Source organism: Falco biarmicus, chromosome Z, assembly GCF_023638135.1.
Source record: "Falco biarmicus isolate bFalBia1 chromosome Z, bFalBia1.pri, whole genome shotgun sequence".
NCBI lineage: Eukaryota > Metazoa > Chordata > Aves > Falconiformes > Falconidae > Falco > Falco biarmicus.
In genome coordinates, this window is record NC_079311.1 from 25,403,050 (window position 1) to 25,426,646 (window position 23,597).

Below are 23,597 nucleotides of genomic sequence, written 5' to 3' on the forward strand. Positions count from 1 at the left end.
CAGTCTTTATATGAGAAGGGATTATGGAAATCAAAGAAATGGCATCCAAGCGTGGTGAAAATGGTGATTATTATGGAGCCTGGTTTCATTCAAAGTAAATCATAAAGTAGCTTTAAACAATCTGCTTTAAAATGCAATTTGTATTTAGAATGCATTATGATTTTTTTTTAATATAAAGGGAACAGAGCACTAGATAATCTAAAAGAAACAGTATCAAGCTTGGATATGTCTTTAGATTAACTGGAAAAACTTGTAGGTTTTGCTTTGCTGTTGGAGTATAGAATATGCGTGTTTGCTTTTCAGTGCCTAGCCTCCTAACAAAACTTTGCCTTGAAGAGAAATGTGTGGTGCAACATCCTCAGAACTGCAGAGCTCCAGCCGTGAAGTTCTCAGCCTGTTTCAACATGTCCTTTCCCTTTTGCCCACTAGGTTACTCCTTTCAATACCTCCTGAAATACAAAAGGTAAACAAAACTGACAGCCAAACTCTTAAGTGAGGATCCACAGATATTATCCCGAAGTTGTCAAAAAAAAAAAAAAATTCATATAAGATTTCTTTTTCCCTCTGTGAAATTTTGAATTGTAGCTATTCCTGGTAAGATTGATCTTTTTCTTTGTGAAATGAGTATTTTGAATTGTAGCTACTCCTAAGAGCAATGCTGCTGGAGTCCATATTCCACTTGATTACAGAAGCAAGCGAATAAACACAACCTGTAAGTACCAAATAAAATGAGACATCTTGATACAAATATTTTACATTTATTGGAAGAGTACAGTAAAAAGGGGACTGCAGACTCATTAGTGGTAACTGGTCCATAAGAAAAGACAAAGGACTACTCGAGAAAGGTCTGCAGTTTACAAGAATACTGAAATTCTGTTTTGTAACAGCCTAGGAAAATAAAAAGTTAGCTTGAGTTCAGAAGTGTAACTTTAAAGTATATAAAAAATTGGCAAATAAATAAAGTTAAAATGCAGATCTATTTAAAATTATGAAGGACAGACAACCGGCAACTGTATTAAAAGTTATCATTTTCAGACTTGCTTAAACTCACAAGCGTTATTTCCTTTTTTTTTTTTTACATGTGTACTTTTGGGAAGATGCACCCATTTCCAGTGTTATGTATTACCGATCTGTTTCACAAATATATTATTTTTAAACAAGAAAGAGTATAAAAGGTGCTTTACCTGATATTAAACTTGCTGGTGCGTACTTTGGCACAAAAGTGAAGAGAAATCTAAACATGTTTGCAAACAGTATCTGTGCCCCACTCAAGGTTACTGGTGTCAAAAGTCTTGCATGTGCCAGCAGATCAGTGAACCGACCTTCCCTCCTTCCCCTACACACCTCCTCTGTCTCCAGCTGCCTACAATTACATAAAGGAAAAGTAACACATGCAACTGAAAAAACAGTAGTCTCACTAACCTTAATTGGAAGTTTCATCCCTGGAAGTAATTTGAACATGTATACAATTACACAGAAGGGACAAGACAGGTGTTTATTGTTGTCTTTCAGTCCTCAAAATTTCTTTGCCTGCCTTTTGTGTCCTCTGTGATGAGCCTGTATCGTGATTTTTTCCCTATTGCATGATTTTTAGCATCTCAGAGAAAACTAGGTTGGGAAGCTTGGTGGAAAAATCAACTTGTCCATTGATCAGATCAGATAACGATACAATGAACCGCACAAACAGTTACGTTTCTTCTAGTTGTCCTGTCTACTGAAGACTTTGAATCTGTGACACAACCAAGTAGGAGGTGGAAGGAAGGAAGGAAATAATGCAGACTCTCCCCACTGTAGATTGCATTTGTGCATTTTGTGACAAAGAAAAAAATGTCACTATTTCTCCTTATGCACTACAACTATAGGTGATTTAAGGAATTGGCCACGCTCAGAGATATAGCAAAATTCCACTCCCCAGTGCACTGTATTTATTAGTGACTTGTAGCAACCACAGGTGTATTATAAAGAGGGGCCACGCAGACTGCAAGACCTTCTCTATGGCATCCTGGCTACATGTGCTCTACCTATCAGAATTGCTGACAGCACCTGAACTGGCTATTTGAACTCAACAGTTCCCTTCCCTGATAAACTAGAGAGGAAGGAAGGTACCGTTCTACCTTCCTGTTGAGTTCTAGTCAACTGGAAACATTACTATGGACGAGATACCTTAAGCAAGGAAAACTATTGTGCTTACTGTATAACAGTTTTTAATTGAAACCATTACTTCAGTGATACTTGAAATGCATTACATCTTTGCAACTCATGACACCTAGTGAAAGATCAGTTCCCTGTAGACTTAGCAACGCTTATCTTCTGAATTTGCAAGTCTCAGCACTTCGTGGTGGTGGTGGTGATATAATTACCACTACAAGTAACTGTTGTATGATAAACAGAAGTCAAATTTCTAAAAGCAAAATGGATGACAATAATAAAATTAACACTGGAAAGGTCTGTTAAGAAGGAAGCTTACAACGAAGCTTTGCTGGAATTAAGTCACTGCTGTTAATTTTAAAGCCATTGTTTGTATCTGGGCTGACAGCAAAAGTCTTCCTTTTTCAAGGAGTGTATTTAGCTTTACATTGTTCCATAGTAGGCATGGCATGCTCTGTATTGTAAACTAGGCTGTCAGGAATGTTGTTTTTCTGATGTCTTTTGCAATGTGGACAATTCACAATATATTTAGGGGTTTTAACTTGATTAAAAATGTGATTTGAAAAGTGTGCATCACCTTGATTCATGGTCACTTCAATTTTCATACAAATCCATTGCCACAGTTATCAAGGTTTAAAGCACTACAGTATTTCTGAGTCAAACTAAAGCAGGGATATATTTGAACTTTTCTGTCACATCAGTAACTTTTTTGAAGTATGTGAAAGGGCACCATTTGCAGTATGTGGAGCCATAAAAATTAGTAAATGTCTGAGATGCAACAGGCCAGATCGTTACAGCAGAGCTCAGCTAGAACTGTAAGCCTACCGCAGCCTTTTATAAAGAGCAGAAATATTCTTTAAGAAATGAATCAAAAGATCAGTGAAGCTGTTTACATTTCAGTAATCCAAGGATTTTGTACTACTACTGCATTTAACAATTACAGAATTCTTTATATGTTGAGAAAGACTGTGCTGACTGTATTAAAGACAGTAGTGTGGCTCTTTCTTTTGTTAGTGGTGGATGTTTCTGGCTCGTACTTTGAATGTGTGTAATCTAGAAGGAATTGCTGATCAATCTGATTTTTCTTTTAAAAAGCATACCTGCTTTAAATTGACAAAGGGTTTCAATGGAGAAGTGTGCGCTGCCTCTTACCATAATCGCAAAACTTGTTATGTACTCATCTATGAACATTTGTAGTTCTAAAATCAGATGGACAGTTTGAAATAGTAGCAATCTAGGAGCACTTTTTTCCAAGTCTTCTTTGCTGGTAGCAATATGAGTCCTAGGTTATCATACCTGTTCACAGGGCATATTTACCTATAAACACAAAGCCAGTTATTGCAAGTTTTATTTATAAAACATTCAGTTCTGGGACGGTAAAGGAAGAAAGACTGTAGTTCATGGCTCTTCTGTGTTTTCACTGTATGACCATAGTCAACTTTATTGAAGGGCTTTATCCATTTTTTGGAAGTATGGCTAACAGTTTTTGATTTAGAGAAGGCATCCATAACCAGATCTATACATGAACTACCCTCTCACAGCTGTAATCTGAAACAGCTGCAAAACAACAATGCATGTAGCTAGCAATCATCTAACTAGTCCTTCATCTCACAAAAAAACCCCAAACTATCTGGCAATTCTAAATTAAGTCCTGCCTAGATGACATCTGAGAAAATGGTGTTCTAAAGCAGCTAATAATATACAACTTCCTGAAAATTAAACAGCTCAGAATTAATACCCAAGTTCCATACCTGGACATACATTCCAGTTAGAATTTTATGTCAAAGAGGAGACAGATGGTCAAAAAGGGACATACGGGTAAATTACGGTTATGGGTGGAGATAGCATTCCCTTGGAAATAACAGTAAATATATCTATGACCATTCCCATTTTATAGATTAGTAGTAAGGCTGAAATACAGAAATTGCTTTTGCTTATTTGACAGAGAACCAAAACCAAGTTGGCTTCTAGAGTCAAAACTGTGAAATTTTGGGGGATTAGCTGCTGATTTGAAGACAGTATCTAGCTTCCAGCTCCTGTTCTATGGGATGCTTATTAGAACGAACACAACGACACTGATAACTGAATGTGGAAACTGAGGAAAATGTGGGAGCCACCAGGCAGAACTTGCTGAACTTTTCAATGAAAGAGTCTTCCCTTCCTTGGTCTAAAAGTAAAGTAGGGTGTTAGTAGTGCACTAATATGCAATTCTGAAAAGAGCTGGGAATCACAGGTGCATTATCTGACAATACTTGAAAGACTGTTGAGAATGACAAGTGAAAGAATTCTTCTGCTTCAACTTGGAGCTTTTGGATTGTTAAGTTCCACTCCCCCTGCCCCGGAAAGCTATCCTGACGGACTTCTACTACAAGAGTACAAAAAAATATTCTTTACTGAAGTTACTCTTAAAGAAGCTTGATAGGTTTCTGAGGTTGATGGATTTTTCTTGTAAGTTATTACTGATGACTGTTTAAGGACTGCTTTTTTTTACAGTAAATCTGCAGAAGGAAACTAGAAGAAAACATTTTTAATAGACTTGACGTTCCAAATTTAGCAGGTCACTCTTGAAAACTCACGGTTGTTTGGAACTTCAGGAATACTGGACGTGCCCTGTACTTTCTAATCACTAATTAAAATCCTGTACTCCTGAAAGTGAAGGACTGCATGAATATGATTCTAGGGAGAAAAAATATGTACCTTGGTTGGTAGTATGGGTATTCTTCCCTCCATATATCCTGACTTGCCTAGCAAGAATGCTTCCAATAATATCATGTCCTTCTGTGCTTTAAGAAAAAAATAAAATGGTGAACTCTTCTTTTAATAGCAAACTATTTTATGCTCAGTCATAAAAATATTACAAATCCAATTGCACTGGCATACAAGACATTTCTATTGCCTACAAACAAGACAGCTGTTAGAGGAAGCAGATTCTCTCAATTAGCCTCTTTCTTTTTATTCCATCTTTATAATACTATCATTATTTGTGACAACCAGCCGTTTTGAGAACTACTGCTCTTGAGTACCATGTTTGATGATCCTATTTATACACTAACTCATCTCTTCAAATATTGCACTGTCTCAAGTGCGTCAATGGCATTGCCATTGAGAGGATGTGAGACAGTGAGAATAATGGCAACAAGGCTAGTAGTTAATCACTATTGTTAATATCTGTGCAGCAGCACACTAGACAATCTGGGGAGCAGGGAGACATTTTTTAAATGCTTCTGAGAGTTGGTTACTCTGTAACCTCAGGAAAGTGTTTTTTCTTTAGTATCTTTACAATGGGTGCAAAAGGGATAACAAAAGAGTTACAAAAGATAAGAAATGGGTAACTTTATAGTTTTAGTGAAGTGCAGTAAGTTTTAGCAACGTGCTTGTAGAACTTGAGTAAGCATAACAAGTGGTCAAAGACACGGATGAAAAAATACTTCAGTGTGAATAACCTAGTAATTCTTTGACCATTTTTCTGCTTCTCATCAGTAAGATCAGGCTTATTTTAGAAACTGCAGTTCTTACTGATAGCCTCCTGGTGATGTATGTTCCAATAAAAACTTCCAACAAAATTATTAGGCAACTCTGCAAAAACGCAGATTTTTGTTAAGAAGAAATGCAATATAACTGTAGTTGCTAAAAGAAAAACTAGTCCATTGGTTTCATGAGAAACTAATGAAAATGTACGTTTCAAAGAGAATGTCTTGGTGGGATGCTGACTTTAAAAGATTACACTTTGCTGAAGCAAGGTTTGTTTTCAGACAAGACATTTTTCACTATTTTACTTTCCATAAAATCGAAAAGCTTCAGAATCGTCATGTTTTCACCAACGATGGAACTCTGAAGCTAATATATGTACTTAATTTCCACTGAAAACAAACTAAGTATGCATTTTTTGCCCTCAAAACAATCTTTCTTAAAATGATGAATGCAATTTCTTGGAAAAGGATGAAAATAACAGATAACCTGTTGAATTCCATCTTGTGTAACAGGCTGAGATATTTCAACCTGACCCTTAATAGTACTCAGAGTTTCTCCCATTTAACAATGCAAAAAATTCAGGATTCCCTCAGGGTCCCCCTAGCTGGGACACTGCCAGGGTAAGAACCTACCCGAAACACCACACTTACAAAAGAGAGTAAGTTAACTATTTTGTAAGTTCTCTAGGATAAACACAGTACATGAGCCAAATGACCAGTGTCTGGCTAACCTATAAAGAATGCAAGACTAAGTCATCAAAAGTCCACAGAAAGCAGATATGGCAGCTTTGGTTCTTGAATACTGCATTTTTTCCTTTAAATTTTGTTGTATGGTAGGTTTGTCTGTGGGAAGTCTACAAAAACTTAAAACCCAGTATCTGTATGTATGGATTCCACTTCCTAAACTGTGTAATTGCAATAATTACAAATGAGACATGATGAACAAGTTCTGCCAGAAAATGTCTAATCAATGATAAGAAAACAGTTTAAATAATTGAAGAAACATGTACATGTGTTTAAATTCATTCTGTAACTATAAACTCATTCTGGTATTCTCCCAGAGTTATTATTTTTTAACTAAACTGATGCTTACTTCAGGAATAATAATAAATTTTCTTGCTGCTTTAGAAATCCCATGTATTAAAAAGTCTCTAAATTTAAACGAAGTGTGATATGAATTACAATTTCAGAATAAAATATGAGTACAATTTTTATCTTTATGTGAGAGTCAGGATGGTGACTGGTTAATTAAGACAAATAAAACAGTATTTTATTTTATAAAAATAAAACAGTATTTCTTTGCTGTCAAGAGGGCACACAGCGAAGAAACAGTTAATCTCTTTCATAGAAGAAGAATATATTAACTCTCCAGAGAAGCTATGAATGCTGACAGAGGAGACACCTTTATCCTCACCTGCAGGTTTTAGCGATGCATACATAAGGACCTGCAGTTGGATGAGTCTTGAATTTTTCCAAACAATTGTGGAATGTTCTTTAAATCTTAGTACACTTGCATTTGCATTAGCTTACTAGCAAATTAAGGCACAAACTTTGTGAACTACTTAAAAGCATGCAAATGAACAAGAATGTTTCCCATTACTCTTGAAAAATATCTTTGGGCTACTTGGAAGTACAGAACTAAGTAAATATATCCAGTAAGCTTGTAAGGAAGTTTATGCCACCAAGTTTTCCAAGCACTACACCTTCATGGGTATGTATATGCTTCCTTAGCTCCAAGAAAAAAATGACTTAAGAAATGCAAGAAACACTCATCGTTCCCTATAGCTGGATGTCGACAGCTCCACCTCAAATTCAGGTGATGTGCTCCAGCATGATCATTCATTTTTTATTTGGACACTAACGCCAATGTAACAGACAAACTCTTCTAGACTACACATATTTTGGTCACACAGAGCCCTTAAACATTACCACTCAGTACTAATATAAATACACTTCAGAGGGCAAGAATATTGTGGACAAGAGAAAAGTCACCTTAACTTAAGAAGAAAAAATGTAATGTAGCCACTGACTTCACTACATCTCAATCCCACTTTAACAATAAAATACAGGGCTAATTAACATTCCAGATGCTGTGTTACTTACAGTCCCTGTTTGTTATTTCCATTAGCAGCAACTGGCATCCCTTGATCAAAAAACCTTTAGTTAAATCTTAGAAAAATTTTAAGCACCTTAACCTTGAGACTCAGACCAGGATACTTTAATTTGTTCCTGTTTCTGTGCAGAGCCCTAGAAAATAATTCCAGCTGCAAAGAGGACCCAGAGCCACCGTAGCGAACTGTGCCTTTACTCTCTCCCTTCTCTAGTTAGTTTTTATTCTTTCTGGCAGAGTATTTTATATATATATATATACACATATATGTATGTATGTATACACACATACAAGGCTTTTATTCCTTGTGGCATTTAAAACTTACTGGTCCCCAGACTTTTGAAATCTGACTGCAATGATTTAAAAAAGTTAGAATAGAAGGTTAGTATTTCTAGTCTGCCTTGCTCAGCCTGTCAGAGGCTTTGAACGTATTTCTTTATATTGGTTGCTTGAACAATTTCCTTACGCCATACAGAAGTAGTATTTTCCTTTGGACACTATGCACAGAATGTACCTTTGCTTAGCATAAACTTTTGTAGGCTACATCTGCATTCTGAGAATTATTACCAATTTAAGGAAAAAAAATCAAGATCAAAAGCAAATCCAGCAATTCACATTCTTTAACTCCTCTAAGATCAATGATATATATCTGCTGCTATCATTAGCAACACTTTTTCTGTAGGCCTACTGCTTTTACATATTCTTTGGAAGGCAGACATCCTGGAGTATTTCTTAACATGTGCAGTAAAGACTTCGTATTGGGGTTTTTGTTTCTTAAATATAGGTCATTGTAAAGGACACATATTGCTGAATTCTGATGGCTTTGTAGGAAGAAAAGGCGTGGCTTAAGTAAATCACATCAGAAGTCAGAAATATTTACTACAGTATGGTAATAAATGCACAAGAAATTCAATTTTCTACAAAAGAAAATTCTGGATTTCACCATTCAGTAACCAGATTTGCATCCAGAATCTGACCTTCATCCTTAAATCAAAGTATCACTAAAAATATCAGTTGCAGAATGAATTTTAAAAATAGAAAAGTTTCTAGTTAAAATAGTTGTCAAAACTGTCTTCAGTTTTAAGGCCAACATGTATGACAGTCACCCCTTTAGAGTGCTGCTGGTGTTGACATACAGGGCAGGGACAGCAGAGTGAGAACACAGCTTAAAGTAGCAAACCTCTGAGAAATGTCACTAGTAGTTACTTCCCGTAAAACAGACAGAAGCCACAGTCCCTTATATCTATCCTATATGCTCTTCTATTTACATGTAACCTAAATGACAATATTACTGTGACTGGATATATAGCATTTTGCAGTATACGTCTTTAATGCAGGTGCAGACATCATTGAAGATGATACACATATATATAAACCCCAAATAATTTCAAAGTAACCCTAGAAGAATATTGCAAATAATGTTGTATAAATGCATAGTGTTTGAAGGGAAAAAATTATTTCACTGGAAAATAAAGTCCCACATATTGAGTTTGGCACTTGTGTATCACTATGTCACTTTTTTTTTGATTGAAGACAGCTCTTTCTGAATCTCACTGAATTTTGGCCGGTTTTCTGGTTTGTAGTCCCAGCACCTCTGCATTATTTTATATATTTCTTCTGGACATTTTTGTGGTGTTGACATTCGGTAGCCTGGTACACAAAAAAAAAGGGGGAAAATGTTTAGCATTGAAAACGGATGCATATTGACAAACCAAAAAGGAAACAAGTGAAGTTCAAGATCATTGCATTAAAAAAGATTTTCAGGGTATAGGAGGAAAGCCTTCAATATATAACCTATACAAGACAGATAATGATTAAACTAATCAAAGCTCAGGTACCAATGGCATTTAGATTGGGCATGGTAAATTATCCGTATGCTTCTCACCCCTAAGGGTAGCAACCTGTGCAGGTTTGTTTCCTGTATCTTAAAAAGTAGCTACTCTTTAGGTTTTAATTGTGTTCTGCCACCCCCCGACCCCTGTCACCCCCCCCCCCCCCCCCCCCCCCCCCCCAGGAAATCAACAATAATGATGGGGGTATATTTCTTGGCTTTTTCAGGGTGGATCAAGTTTTATTCTCATGTCTCTTCCTTTTTGGTCTCCTTAAGAAGTTCCCTTCCCACCTGCACTTTACCCATTTATTTTTCCTCCCCCCTGTTTTCTTAAATTTTATATTTTCCCATCATCTTAACTCTTTATTATTCTGGGTTGCTTAGATAGGCAGTGGCCTTCCACACCTCTCTACTGCCATCAGCTGAAGGTGATCTCTGATTTGGTGATGAGCAGGAGAATGAACAATCAGTTAAATAAATTAGCAGCTAATTATTCAGAAGCCACAGATAAGTGGCTGTTTCAGCATATTATCCATACCCTGGGCCAAAGACAGGTACTCACAGCAATAAAGGCAACTTCCGAATGAGTCAGAAGTTGGCCAAACCACCAGGACAGCATGGATGAACAAGGAATTCCTAGACAAATTCAAACATAAACCAGGTAATGCGGGAGGAATACAGAAGCACTGTCTGTGCATCCAGGGATGAAGTTAAGAAAGCTAAATCCCAAATGGGATTGAATCTGGTCAGGAATGTCAAAGACAAGAAAAAGAATGTAGGTGACAAATGGAAGGTAAAATGTGGGCCCACTGCTGAATGATGTAAGGCACCTGGAGACAACTGCCGTGGAAAAGGCTGACATACTGAATGCCTTCTTTGCCTCAGCCTTAACCAGCAAGACCTGCCTTCAGGAATCCCAGGCCCCACAGACCAGGCAGAACATCTGCAGCAAGGAAGATGTAGGCTTGGTGGAAGAGGATCTGGTCAGGGAATACTTAAGCAAAAAGGATTTGCGTAAATCCAAGGACCCTGATGGGATGCACCCACAAGTGCTGAGGGAGTTGGCTGATGTCACTGCAAGGCCACTCTCAAGAATCTTCCATCCATCCTGGTGACTGGGAGAAGTGCCTGAAGACTGGAGTGAAGCAAATGCCACCCAGGGAACTGCACGCTGGTCAGCCACACCTTGAGTCGTGGTGACATGATGGAGCAGCTAATCCTGGAAATGATTTCCAGACACAAGGTCTTTTATGCCATGAAGGACAAGCAAGTCATCAGGAGTAGTCAGCACGCATTCACTAAGGGCAAGTTATGCCCGATCAGCTTGAGAAACTTCTGCAATGAAATGACTGCGCTGGTAGATGAGAAGACTTCAGTAAGGCTTCCAACACTGTCTCCAATAAAATCCTCAAAAAGACACTGTTCAGTTCTGGGCTGGATGAGCAGTATGGTGGATGAGCAGTGAGGTGGATTGAGAATGGGCTGAATGGCTGGTCCCAGAGGGAAGTGATCAGTAGCCCAGAGTCTGGTTGGAGGCTGGTAACTATTGGTGTACCCCAGGGGCCAATACTGGGTTCAATACTGTTTCACACCTTCAGTAATGATCGTGATAATGGGGCAGAGTGCACCTCAGCAAGTTTGCAGACGACACCAGACTGGAGGAGTGTCTGTATACCAGTGGGTCATGCCTTTCAGAGGGACCTGGACAGGCTGTAGAAATGGGCTGACACGAACCTCGTGCAGTTCAACAAAGGGAAGTGCAAAGTCCACCACCTGGGGAGGAACAACCCCAGGCACCAGTAGGTGCTGGGGGCCATGCAGATGGAAAGCAGCTTGGCAGAAGGGGGCCTGAGGATCCTGGTGGACACCAAGGGTTGAACATGCACCATCAATGTGGCCTTGCAGCAAAGAAGGCTAATTGTACCCCTGGCTGCATAAGAAGTGTTGCCAGCGGGTTGACAGAGATGATCTGTCCCCTGTGTTCAGTTCTGGTGAGGCCACACCTGGAGTACTGTGTCCAGTGCTGCACTCCCCAGTACGAAAGAGTCATAGACATACTGGAGAGAATCCTATAAAGGGCCACCAATACGATGAAAGAATTGGAGCAACTCTCACATGAGGAAAGGCTGAGAGAGCTGGTGCTGTTCAGCCTGGAGAAGAGAAGGCTCAGTGGGATCTCACCAGTGTATATAAATACCTGCAGGGAGGGTGCAAAGACACAGCCAGGCTCTTTTCAGTGGTGCCCAGTGCCAGGGCCAGAGGCAATGGGCACCCAGGAAACACTGGAGGTCCCCTCTGAGCATCAGGAAACACTTGCGCACTCTGAGAGTGACAGAGCACTGGCACAGGTTGCCCACAGAGGTGGTAGTCTCCAACCTTGGAGATATGCAAGAGCTGTCTGGGAATGGCCCTGGGTACCTCTTTCTAGACGGCCCTGCTTGAACACTAGGGTCGAACCAGACGACCTCCAGAGGTCCTCACAGACCTCAGCCACTCTGTGACTCTGTTTACCACATGTAGCTCTCTTAGCAAACGACAGGCAGAGGGCAATAAAGCCAGCCGGCACATAGGACTCCACAGCTAAATGCAGCTCTGTGACTCCAGACTTTCTGCACAGGTCTCTGTATCTGTCTTGTAAAAACAGAGTATAAATGACACTGGCTCATACAAAAGGTAAGTCTTGGAAATGGGGGCTGGATTAATGTATGTAATGTAAAGGAGAATGACTGAGCTCTAGGACACTTACAGACAAAATAATATGAAACAATTTAAAAATCTTTTCATATACAAGGTTTCCTCTAGAAACCACTCCTTGAAAACAGTGACAGCAGCAAGCATTTTTTGTCATTAAAGTGAAGTGATTCTATATAGTTATTTAGAATTGAAATTATCTTGGTTTAAAGCAAGCATTCAAGTGACTAAATTCACTGAAGGCTCTAACTGATTAACTGAGATAAGATCAGGAAGAGAATCTGGAGTGTCTTAGCCGACTATCCTAATGAGAGAGCTATTACATACCATACCCCAAGAAAACAGGCTGGTAAAAGAAATTAAAACTCCATTTAAAGAAAAAAAAGAAAAGGAATCACTGATGGTCCAGTGGGACTCTTTTCCCCACATATCTGAAAATGGATAAGCATACTTCTAAATCTTTGAATTTTATCAATTTCAAGAGCTTATTATTCTCAGTGGATTAAAACAGAATCTCGGTCCTGAAGTAGTACGACTTGTTTTTACAAGCACTCCTCTGCTGTAGAGAACACTGGATTTTTTGATTTGGCCTTTTAAGAAACTCTGATGGTCATCTACAGTGTGTGTAACAAATACTGGCAATCTGTATAAATCAGCAAACTAGTTGTCTTTTTTTTTTTTTTTTGTAAATAATTTAGCAGTTTTACTAGCTTAGAACCTGTTTATGAATTACACAGTAGTTCTCTGTATAGGAGGAACAGTTCTGAAATGCCACTATATATTTGATGCAAATAAATCAATAAATCCTGAAATCCTCTCACAGTTACTTGCTACTTTAAATAAAAGCCTTTTGATTATTCTGTAAAAGAAAAATGTGGCTTTCAGCGCTCAACTACCTTACCATTCTCCATCATAATTGCTAAATCTTTGTCTGAAATGCTTTAATAGAGAAGATGGAATGATACACATTTTTTCTTCTGGCTCTTTAGAATATTTATACCTGCATTAGCATAATCTTAAGTAATTCATTCTGGTCAAGCCCTTGCTTTGCACAGCAGTAAATCCCTCCTCTCCATCTCACCTTTTAGTTTTGCAACAAAGAAAGTCAGCATGCTTTAAGTCTTCTGTCCTTTAAGTCACTGGTCAGTATATTCCTTTTTTCAAGAAGCCTATATATCACACTACTCCTCCTAGATAGCTAGATTCAGCATTAAAAATGTCACAGTACTTTTGCTAAAGTTGCTGGATAATTCACGCATTATTTCTTTGCTGTTTTATACTGTATATACTACATCCTTATGAATCTATACAGGATTTCTTTCACTCCCTACGAGTAACTACCTTTCTCAACTTGTTCTCGTGCTTGTTGGTTGGTCATTCCAGGGTACGGACATACTCCTAAACTGAAGGTCTCCCACAAAAGGATTCCAAAGCTCCATACATCACTCTCAGATGTGTATCTTCCTAAGAAAAGGAGAGAAAAACCTCACCTTAATGCACAGAGAAATTAAAGTTTCAGGTAATTATGGCCCCAGATTTTCTGTAAAGGCAAGGTGTTATATTGGCAAGCTTTAAGCACCACAAATCTATAGCTACTAACAATACATTCTGCAGATATCACAGTCTCCTGCATTTCAAATGATAAACAAATTATCTTCGAGGTCAATACCTAGGAATAATATAAGCTAAGTTAAAGTTCTACTATTTGACGGACCTTACCATGTCAGTAATTTTTGATACAAATTAAGAATTTCTTTCATTCTTAACGCAATTTTTTTTCTCCTTTTAATATAAAAGGACAGAAAAATGTCAGGTGTGTCCCTCCCCTGTCCCGCCCCCCGCCCCCCCCCCCCAACCCTTGTTTATAATCACTTTGAATTCAAAAGATACTTTTAAAAAAATTAACTTTCCCAGGTCCCTAAAACAGCATAGCATTGAGTACTCTGAGAGAAGTTACCATCAGCGTATTTTGCAACTGCAAAAAGAGCCTGGTTTTCATGCTTTGACAAACTGTTCTCTGGAAATGGAAGTATATTGCATCAACTTGTTTAATTTGGACCCTGAAGGATGGAAGCACCCATCATTTAAAGACAAAGAAAAAAAATCTGGCCTTCTGGTGCCCTTATCTTCAGCTGTGCTTCAGAGACAGCAAAACAGATAATTGATATTGTATTCCAAACCTCTTTGTGTAATGAAAGCTTTACGTTATGGGAGAAGGGGAGATCTTGCAGCAGATATTTCTATTGTCCCTGATGGATTCACATAATGAAGAATGGATTCATATCAGAAAGTTAAGGCTCCTAACCCTTTGCAGCAGGTTCGGTGAAAGTGGCAACTTAAAAATCCATTTTCAACATTTTTCATGAGTTTTTCTTCTGTACTATTACATTCTGTATGTCTTTATTCTTTAAAATATACATGTTTGTGAATGCATTGTTTGTTCATCTCTAATCATTAAACAAACTAAGCCACCTTCTGACTGGAAAAAAGGAAAACACATGTAAATTATAGTGAAAGTTGGTGATATGACAACTGTTCCAATGTCAGAAAGTTCATTTTACTGTTAAACCAAGTATCACTTCCAGCTGTGCTACATTAGCTTGTGTACTTCATAGATGGCAATTATGGACATTCACCATGCTTTTTGTAGTAAGATTAGTTTTCTTGTCTATATATCAACTCTCTTCAGAGTCTGGCATCCAGTAATTTAACACTTTTCATTGAAATCACTCAGTAGATACAAGATAAGCCATTAGTTTTTTGTAAAGAAAGTACACGTTCTGCACAGTTAATTCTCTTTTCCACTATGGCATTATCAGGGCAAAAAAAAAAGGCCTGTTTATTCACAAAAAGACCTCTCCACACAATAATTGATTAACATGACAAACGACTCAAAATGTTGTACTGGAAAAACATACATACTAAATGTGCATTTAATTTTGAAAGAACAGGAATCAAAAATATCCTACACTTGGCCTAAGTAAGTAATTTCATTAGGAATTTTTCAAACATTTTTTTCCACTTACTGGAAGTGATGGAAATCATCTAGCTCCAAGCAAAAACAATGGGATGGGATGGCACCAAGCAGCACCCACTAAACCAAAGGTTCAATCTCCCACAAGTTCCAGTAGCATCAGCCTGTGACTTCAGATACAGCTCCCTAACCACTTCATCTCCCCCAACCTGTTTTCTAGACTTCACAACTTGTGTGTTTCTAATTTAAAATATTTTTGTGACTGCTATTAATTTGTAATATACAGTGAACCCAAAACTTCTAAGTAGTTTCTTATGCACTGTACCATTCATGCAATGGCCAAGTGACTCTACCCTTCATTTTCTTCCAAATCTTAAATGTTGCCATTGAGGAACAACATGGACAGTAGTTCCCAACAAGTTTTGAAATATTTCAATTTTTGTCCTATTTCACTGTGATATCCTTCAATACCTTCTGCCTTACTTACACAAATTAATGCAATATTTATGACCACATTATTAGGATGGTAAATGGTAAAAGACAAACCAATTATTTTTACTCACATCTTTCAAAGGAGTGGAAAAGATCATCCTTTCAAAACACACAGAAACCTTCTCCAACATTTTGAAAGTTGAATAATGCTGAACTCATTAACAAATATTTGAGAGAGCTTATTTTCCAAAAACTACAGAAAATCACTTAGGGCTGCTTGAATATGTATGCATTTTAGGAAACACAAAATAAATAGATGTTAATCAACTATCCTCTCTTGTACTATGCAGAAAAAAAGACTCAGAAGTACAAAGTGAAGGTGTTGTCACAACAGCCCGTTTACTGTTTAATGTAGTCCACTGGACTGCATATGGCTACAAAAGATAGGTTTCCATTATATATCAAATAAACTGTATGCGTTTCTGAAATAACAAAAATAAAAATTCAAACCACTGTTTATAGTGGAACAAACACCCAAACTAGAGAGGTTTGCTCCCCCGTGAACATTAGCAACAGTAACACATCTTAGAATGATTGATCATACAGGATCAACTATGTAACTAAATGTATTAGCCTACTAATCTAATTATGAGAGGAAATATTTTGCTATAAATCGTAAGTCACAAACTTAGGATTTCCAATGCATTCTTTTTTAAAAAAAGCTTTAAGACATGGCAGAAATATTTGTAGACACTTCAAATGAAGAATTTAAAACTATTTTTTTCTAAGTACTCAACTAAAGAACTGGGTGAAAGAACTACATCCAAAATGTCTCATTGTTCATTTAACACGCTGATTCTTCACAGCCCACTTTACTTAGAAGTTACTTTTCTAGTTTCATATAAGCTAAAAAACTAAATACAGCAGCTTCTGCTTCTGTTCTGGAACTATTACCAATGTAGTATGGACCACTTCCCTCAATCAGAAATAATATTTTTTTTCCCCCCAAGACAACAGCATAGCAATATATAAAAATGGTAAAGAAAAGCTGCAGTTAAAAAAACATATAAATCAGTGACTATACTTTTCTCCAATGCAATGATTTATCTAACAGAGTTTTCTAGTATGTTGACACTTGCTACTTTTTTCAAAGAGGTGCTAGAATAATCACTGCCATAAGTAGGCAGAACTTGCCATTCATTTTGCTAACAATCATGATTTAGATGACTGCCTAGGTAGACTAGTAGGATGAATCAGCAATATAACCAAAACATTACTTCATTGCTGCACAATAGGAGTTTTGAGATTGCTGTCTTATTCTTTTTAAAGGAAAACAGTATTTTATGTATAACTTAAATAAGACTGAAATATTACTATTATTTTAAACATTATTGATTTGAACTGTGCACTAAGAATATGTATATATATGAACAAATATTGCTGACAGCGTAGTCCTGGTGCTCCTTATGCTACCTTTTTTTTTTTTTTTTTTTTTGGCAAGAAACTGGAGGTATGTCCTTACCATAGTTGAGAGCTTCTGGAGCAGTCCACTTGATAGGAATCTGCTTTAGGCCTGACGATGAGTACACGCCATCATCCTCTTGCCGGGACATTCCAAAATCGCTTATTTTCAAAATGTTGCTTTCACCTACCAAGCAGTTCCTTGCAGCCAGGTCTCTAAGTTAGAAGAAGAAATAAACCCCCATAATTTTGCACATTTGAAAGTACTTGAAGCCTTTTAAAATGGCTCCCCTCAGCCAAGATGGTGGCACTCTCAGAAAACATATTTAAGAAAGGGTAAAAAACGCTGCACAACAGTTTTGAAAAAGAGCAGTAAGGGAGTGAAAATAAAAGTGTGAGAAATAATCCTGTGAACACCAAGGTCACTGAAAAAGTCAGGAGAACAGGTGCTGGAGATGATGGACGTGCTCCAGGTGCTGGGGCAGAGTCCTGCAGCCCGTGGAAGGACCTACACTGGAGCAGGGAAACAGTGTGAGGCGGAAGGAGCAGCAGAGAGGAGCTGTTACGGACTTACTGCAACCCCCATTCTGCATACCTCTGCAGCCCTTGGTGGGGAGGAGGTGGAAGAGTCAGGAATGGAGTGAAGGTGAGCCTTGGAAGAAGGGAGGGGTGGGGGAAAGGTATTTCAGGTTTTGTCTCCACTTTTCACCATTCAACTCCATTTTAATTCACAGCAAATTAAATTTGTGTTCCCTAAGTTCAGTCTTTTGCTGATTGTGAGTGATCTCCCTGTTTTTATGATGACCCACAAGACTTTCTGCCTTATTTTGTCCCCTGTCCTGAGAGTGAGAGAGCAGCTGGGTGGGTGTCTGGCAGCCAGCCAAATTCAGCTCACCACAACTGAACTCTCTGAGGTCCCAGAAATAAACCCATTGAATAACAAATAAGATTTTATGCAAAATGAAACAGAATTTGAAGAAGCACTCAAAAACATGTTCCTGTATTATGAAAGATGGTGAGAAACTAGAGAACTGGCTCCATTTTCTCTCTGCCCATCTTAGCATTAGTGTTTTCATCAAAAATAAAAAGCTACGCAATATTGCAGGAAAAGGAACTTTGGCTCAGTGATGGATGAGAAGATCAGAAAACCAACACACTTTCCCTCCCTCCATCTCAAACATGTTTTTTTTAGAAGACAGCCTGTAGTAATACCTGATAAAGGACCTACTGTGGTTTCTCTACAGCATACATTTGGAATAATAACACATGCTAATAATATATTATTAACATACCATAAGTATACCATGTTTTTTTTTTCCACAATGTGTTAAAATACTACACAATAGGTATTATTATTCCCATCTTAATGCAGTAAAATACAGGGAATTCTTGAAAGGAGAAAAACGTTAAGCAACAGAATTAAATTTGTAACGTTATGAACATCATGGGCATAAACTAAATTTACTATGTTTGTTTTCAGCTTAAACAGCCAATATGCTCACAAAGAGCTTGTCTTACGTGAATATGCCAGAATAATTAAATTAGCTTTAATGTTTGGATTAGAGCTGTAGCATAGTTTTGGAGCAAGTCCCCTGAGCACTTAATGCACATTTATTGGTTCTGAAGAATGATTTTGGTGCATGCAAACTAGATTACTCGTGGAAGAAACTAACCTAGAACTCTGCCTACAGTGGGCACCGAGTTTGCTTCTACAGCTAACGCAGAAAGAAAGGTCTGAACCAATGACAAACAGTTTCAAACCCTATGGATGATGGGACTTTCATGACAAAGGACTGAACTATATTTAGTGTAAAGTAGAAGTTTTGAGCCATATATAGTGATGTTAAAGCTCATACATCTACAACTACTTTGATCAACTGATTCAAGTTCATATTGCACTACATTATTTGATGTATCGACAAACCCTGCATTTGAGCATAAATACTATAACTTGATTTAAGAATTTTAACCTGTGTGACTCATATAACTCTTCTGACACTAAGTACATTTATGGCTTTTGACCTTGATGCTACAATGATATAAATGCAGTTATTCCTGGAGTTAGAGAAGATGGACCACTTTAAACCAAGTCTGAAGTCACAGGCTCCAGCTGAAGATACGCACAAATGTATAAAACAGCTCAATATGCACTAGGTTACATAGCTTGATGTTAGCATGTGGCATCGTTTGGTGAAAATAAGACAGCTGCAAAACAAAACCAGATTTCTATTGCTTATACTAAAATCTGTAAAAAGTATCAGCATGAAACTTCAAGAATTTATGCCTCAGGTTCCAATCACACTTTAGTAATTACTATTATTATTATTTTTTACTCAGTTTAGTCTAGACGTTGTGACAGACGAACATCAGAGGTGGAAAAAGTAATGAGGTGATATCTCAAGAAAATTTACAGTTAATTACAATCATGGAAAACTTCTTACCTGAGTCTGACCTAGCATTTAAACAGGTTCTGAATCAGTTCACATAATTTTTGTCTGTTTCGTATGTAGCAGTTTTCTTTTTCTTTCAGAGTCATCTAGTGGAAATGTTTTTCATCATTACTGAACATTTACAAAAACATTTGCATGAAAATCAAACTGGTATTTGAGACAGCTGGTAAAGATTGTGATACTATGTTTAGGATATACATAAATTAACACTACATGTCCTGAAACACCACAGATACACGAAGTCTGTGCTTCATGAAACAGTAGTTTTCAAGCTGTCTGTTGGCTGGTAGTGAATCACACAACGACACTGTTCAAGCTGCTGCGCTGCAGACAGGTGCCAAGGGAGGAATCATGGGCCAGTGGTTAGCTAATGACCCACAACTTGTGCGGGTGGACACAACTGTCATGTCCACCATCAATCTTTCCAGGCAAAGTGCTTCTTTATGTTTGTATCAGTTTTTATTAAAAAACAAAGCATTTTCATTGCCATCTTCCACAGAGTATCAGTGACATTTTATGAAACAGTGAGTGCCGAGCTATTAACAATAAGACAGAAAAGGATGCATTATGACAACTGAAATTACTAATAAAGGCATAATGACAACTGAAATTACTAATAAAGCTACAAATAGCAATGTAAATATAGTAGTGCTGGTTAGGCATCTCACAGTATTAATATCTTCTGCTTTTAGCTAAAACTCTTTAAATTCTTGAAGCTATATTACTGTGTATTACTTTTCAGACACTGTCTATCTCAATAAAGTCTTCTGAGCACTTAATATGTTTACTTCTGACTTAAGCAAATTTGCTTTTTTTTGTTTCTCATGTGTAAGATAGACTATTCCTCTCACTTATTTAGAAAATACTTCATATGAGAACTTTTCTTTCCCTTTTTCCTTCACTTCAGTCATAGTATTTTTAAAGAATTTTTGTAATCCTCCTCTCAGGCATGTAGGTTTTTTTTCATGATTCTTGTAAGGAGTTGGTTCTTGGAGTACATAGAAACCAACAGTGTTTAGCAGATCCAGTGGTATTTAGAATGATGCTAAATCCTGCCAAAAGTTCTGTTACTTTGCACTTTTAATAACTTGCCATTCAGTGGGGTGAAACAATATGTTTACAATTTCATTCTCAGTGCTCCACCACCAGCCACTTCAGATTCTGCAGTTACATCCACTGTAGATGCATTTTTCAGGTTCTTTTTTTTTTTCCCCTGACCTCTTACTTGTAATTTCTTCACAGTGTCTATTTGACTTACATTTATTATTTGATTCCTCAGTCTTATAAATGTCATGATAGTTGGAGTATCTTGTTAGCATTCCCGCTGTCATTTCACATGTTTTGTATTCTCAGTGATTTGTTGCTGAATCTTCCAGATTTCCTTCTATATATTTGCATGCTTAAAACCATTTTAAAAAATATTGTCACACTGAAGCCTATACATTCACCAAGCTTTTTTTTATTTTATTCTGAAGGTCCGGCTAAGATCCTTCAATAGTTTTCAAGCAATTTCTTCAATAGTTTCTCCTCATGTCTAACAGCCTCTTTTAAAAGGATGTTCATATTTTTCATTCTTGATACAGAGAAAATTACCAAAAATACAATTTAGTCACTGTGATTTGTTATAGAATTTATACCCAGAATCTGAAAAGAAGGTATCAAGAAGTATTATTTCCATTGCTTTAAATTATTAACTAAAAGCTTTACTTCTAGAACCCTAACCAGGGTTCTAATTAATTTCAATTTGCTCCAGAAAAAAAGAAAGAGCTCTAGTATAATAGTATTAAGGGGCTTATAAAAAAGCCTTTACATCTTAACATTCCATATAAAATACACACAATGGGGGTTTCATTCAAGTATGTCTGATAGATGACATGAGTGAGGGAAAACAAGAAAATGTAAACATTTAGGCTGGTAACTGAGAACAACTACGAGAAGTCAGTATTACAGTTAACTTCAGTGTTAAATATTTCTAGTACATCATGACACTTTCTACATGGCTTTTTTTCCAAAAAACCTGTATCAACTTTGCTTTGCTTGTCTTCTTTCCCCTAAAAAACCACATATATTCTATTTCTTTTCCCTTCCTTCTCCTTAACGTTCCCTGAAGCCACCACCCTGGAGAAGTACAGATGTAATTACATGGAACTAGGTGTCTCTCTCTGCCTGGGACATTGTTTTTTTTCTCATATAGAATTTGCTACTTGTTGCAGTAATTCCATAAAATCAGCATTTTTCTTTAACATAGAAAACAAGAAAATATTCTTCATTTCACAACGTGAAAGCTGTACAAATTGGGCACAAATTACACTGAGCTGCTACCAAACAAGTTCATTAGCAAAAGAAAAGCTGACTCCCACTATTTAATACCAAGATTATGTAAGTGCTTAGTGCTGTTAGAAACAAAGCATCTTCCCTCCAACTACTACGGAATAAAAAATTAATATGTAAATTGGAATTTTCATTTTTAAGCACTGCTGTGCAGTCCCTATAAACACAAACAGGATGTTGACATTAAGATGGGTTGAATATGCTGAACCTACAAGACAGAGCTCATAAGGCTTTTGCTAAAAATCCAATAGCCAGTTAAAGTGGAAGTAGAGGCAATTTCTCTGTGCTGGCAGTTGTTACCACCTGGATTCATGTCTGTCTGTAAAGACATAAGCCTCATAAACTTTTCTCTAAGGACATTTTCATACCCCCTCCCTGCTTCCTTCCACCATCCCAAAAGAATTACACAGCAAGTAATACATAGAATGTCAATGGAATTCCATCAATTAAAGCAAATCAAAACAAGACAGTAAACTCCTCATTACTAAACCAGTAGGACAGATTGCCTCACTGAACTAATTAGCCATTTTATATCCTCTCCCTGGATCATGCAGTTAAAACACTCTTAGGTGATAAAAGCAAGTAATTAATTAGTGAACAGAATCAGTTTGTCTCCTTTGCACTTTTAATTCAATGAAAATAGTCTATTACCTGATCAAACAGGTGGCAAGTCTAAAAGTGAAACAGTTGGTTTTTAGTGGACTGTAAGACACTACCTCTCCTTCCAACACCTGAGGTAATTTCCAGTGGTGTCTAAATCAAAACACACCTATTTCAGAACTTTCTTGAGACACATATACTGCTACCTTTGCTATATGTGGAGAACATAGCAAATAGTGTGTGTCTAATAATAAACTAGGAAAATATTAGAGGGTCAGAAGCACATCCTTCCATGCATTCTATGTTGTATTCCCCCCTTACAGTTTGTTTTACTCATTTCTTCATCTTATTTAGCTGTCACATTATGCATCCTAATGGAGCAATATTAACTACTATGCTAATGGTTTCTGAGTTCCTCATATAATGCAAGTGCATCTTTATCTAAAACAGTGCTAGGAATCCAGAGAAAGTTCTAGTTAGATGCAGTAGTCATTTCTCAATAATGTCAGGTGTTCTGCTTGCTATCCATAGTTTTGGATATTGCTCAGTTCTCAGGCACAAAATGAGTAAAATTTCCCACCTCACGGCATTAGTGACAATCAATTATTCCTTCTAAAGCACTTTGCAAATTTCTGATGAAGGTTGTAAAAATTTTGCAAAAAGAACTAAAAAAGAAAAAAAGCAAGAAAAGAAACTCCAAATAAATATTCAGTAGGTGAACAAAAGCACAAAACCTAGCTTGTATCTAAAAATGCAGAGAACCTTTATTTCCTCCAGGGTAAAACATATCCTACATTCCAGAAATGGTCTGCATTGCCCTGTTCTCTCTCACTATCATGACAGTAAGAGCTCCCACACAAAATGCTTTGTAGCAATTTGGTGAACATATTCCTGTGAGCTAAGATTAGTAAGATCACATAAATTAAAAGACAAACTTCCAGTAGCAAAGGCCAAAGAAAACAGAAGAAAATAAAAAAGCCCAATAAAGCTTAAGCATCTAAAATATGTAATACACTATAACATTGTCTAACTAAAAATTGGTTGCTAAATTGGTAAACAAAGAATCTATTCATACATGTCAGATCTTTCCAAAATAACA

At 37.1% G+C, this 23,597-nt stretch overlaps 1 protein-coding gene across 5 annotated transcripts in view; it reads right to left on the reverse strand.

Moving 5' to 3' along the window:
• Positions 1 to 738: 738 nt before the first annotated feature.
• FER (FER tyrosine kinase) overlaps positions 739 to 23,597 on the reverse strand; it is a 192,821-nt gene continuing 169,962 nt past the window's right edge. For all 5 annotated transcript variants that reach the window (XM_056324261.1, XM_056324263.1, XM_056324262.1 and 2 more), the window contains 3 exons: positions 17,179 to 17,333; positions 13,592 to 13,714; positions 739 to 9,378 (listed from right to left, as the gene is read on the reverse strand). In XM_056324261.1, the coding sequence (XP_056180236.1) occupies positions 9,236 to 9,378; positions 13,592 to 13,714; positions 17,179 to 17,333 (421 nt within the window). In that variant the 3' untranslated portion in view covers positions 739 to 9,235. The remainder of the gene's footprint in view (positions 9,379 to 13,591; positions 13,715 to 17,178; positions 17,334 to 23,597) is intronic.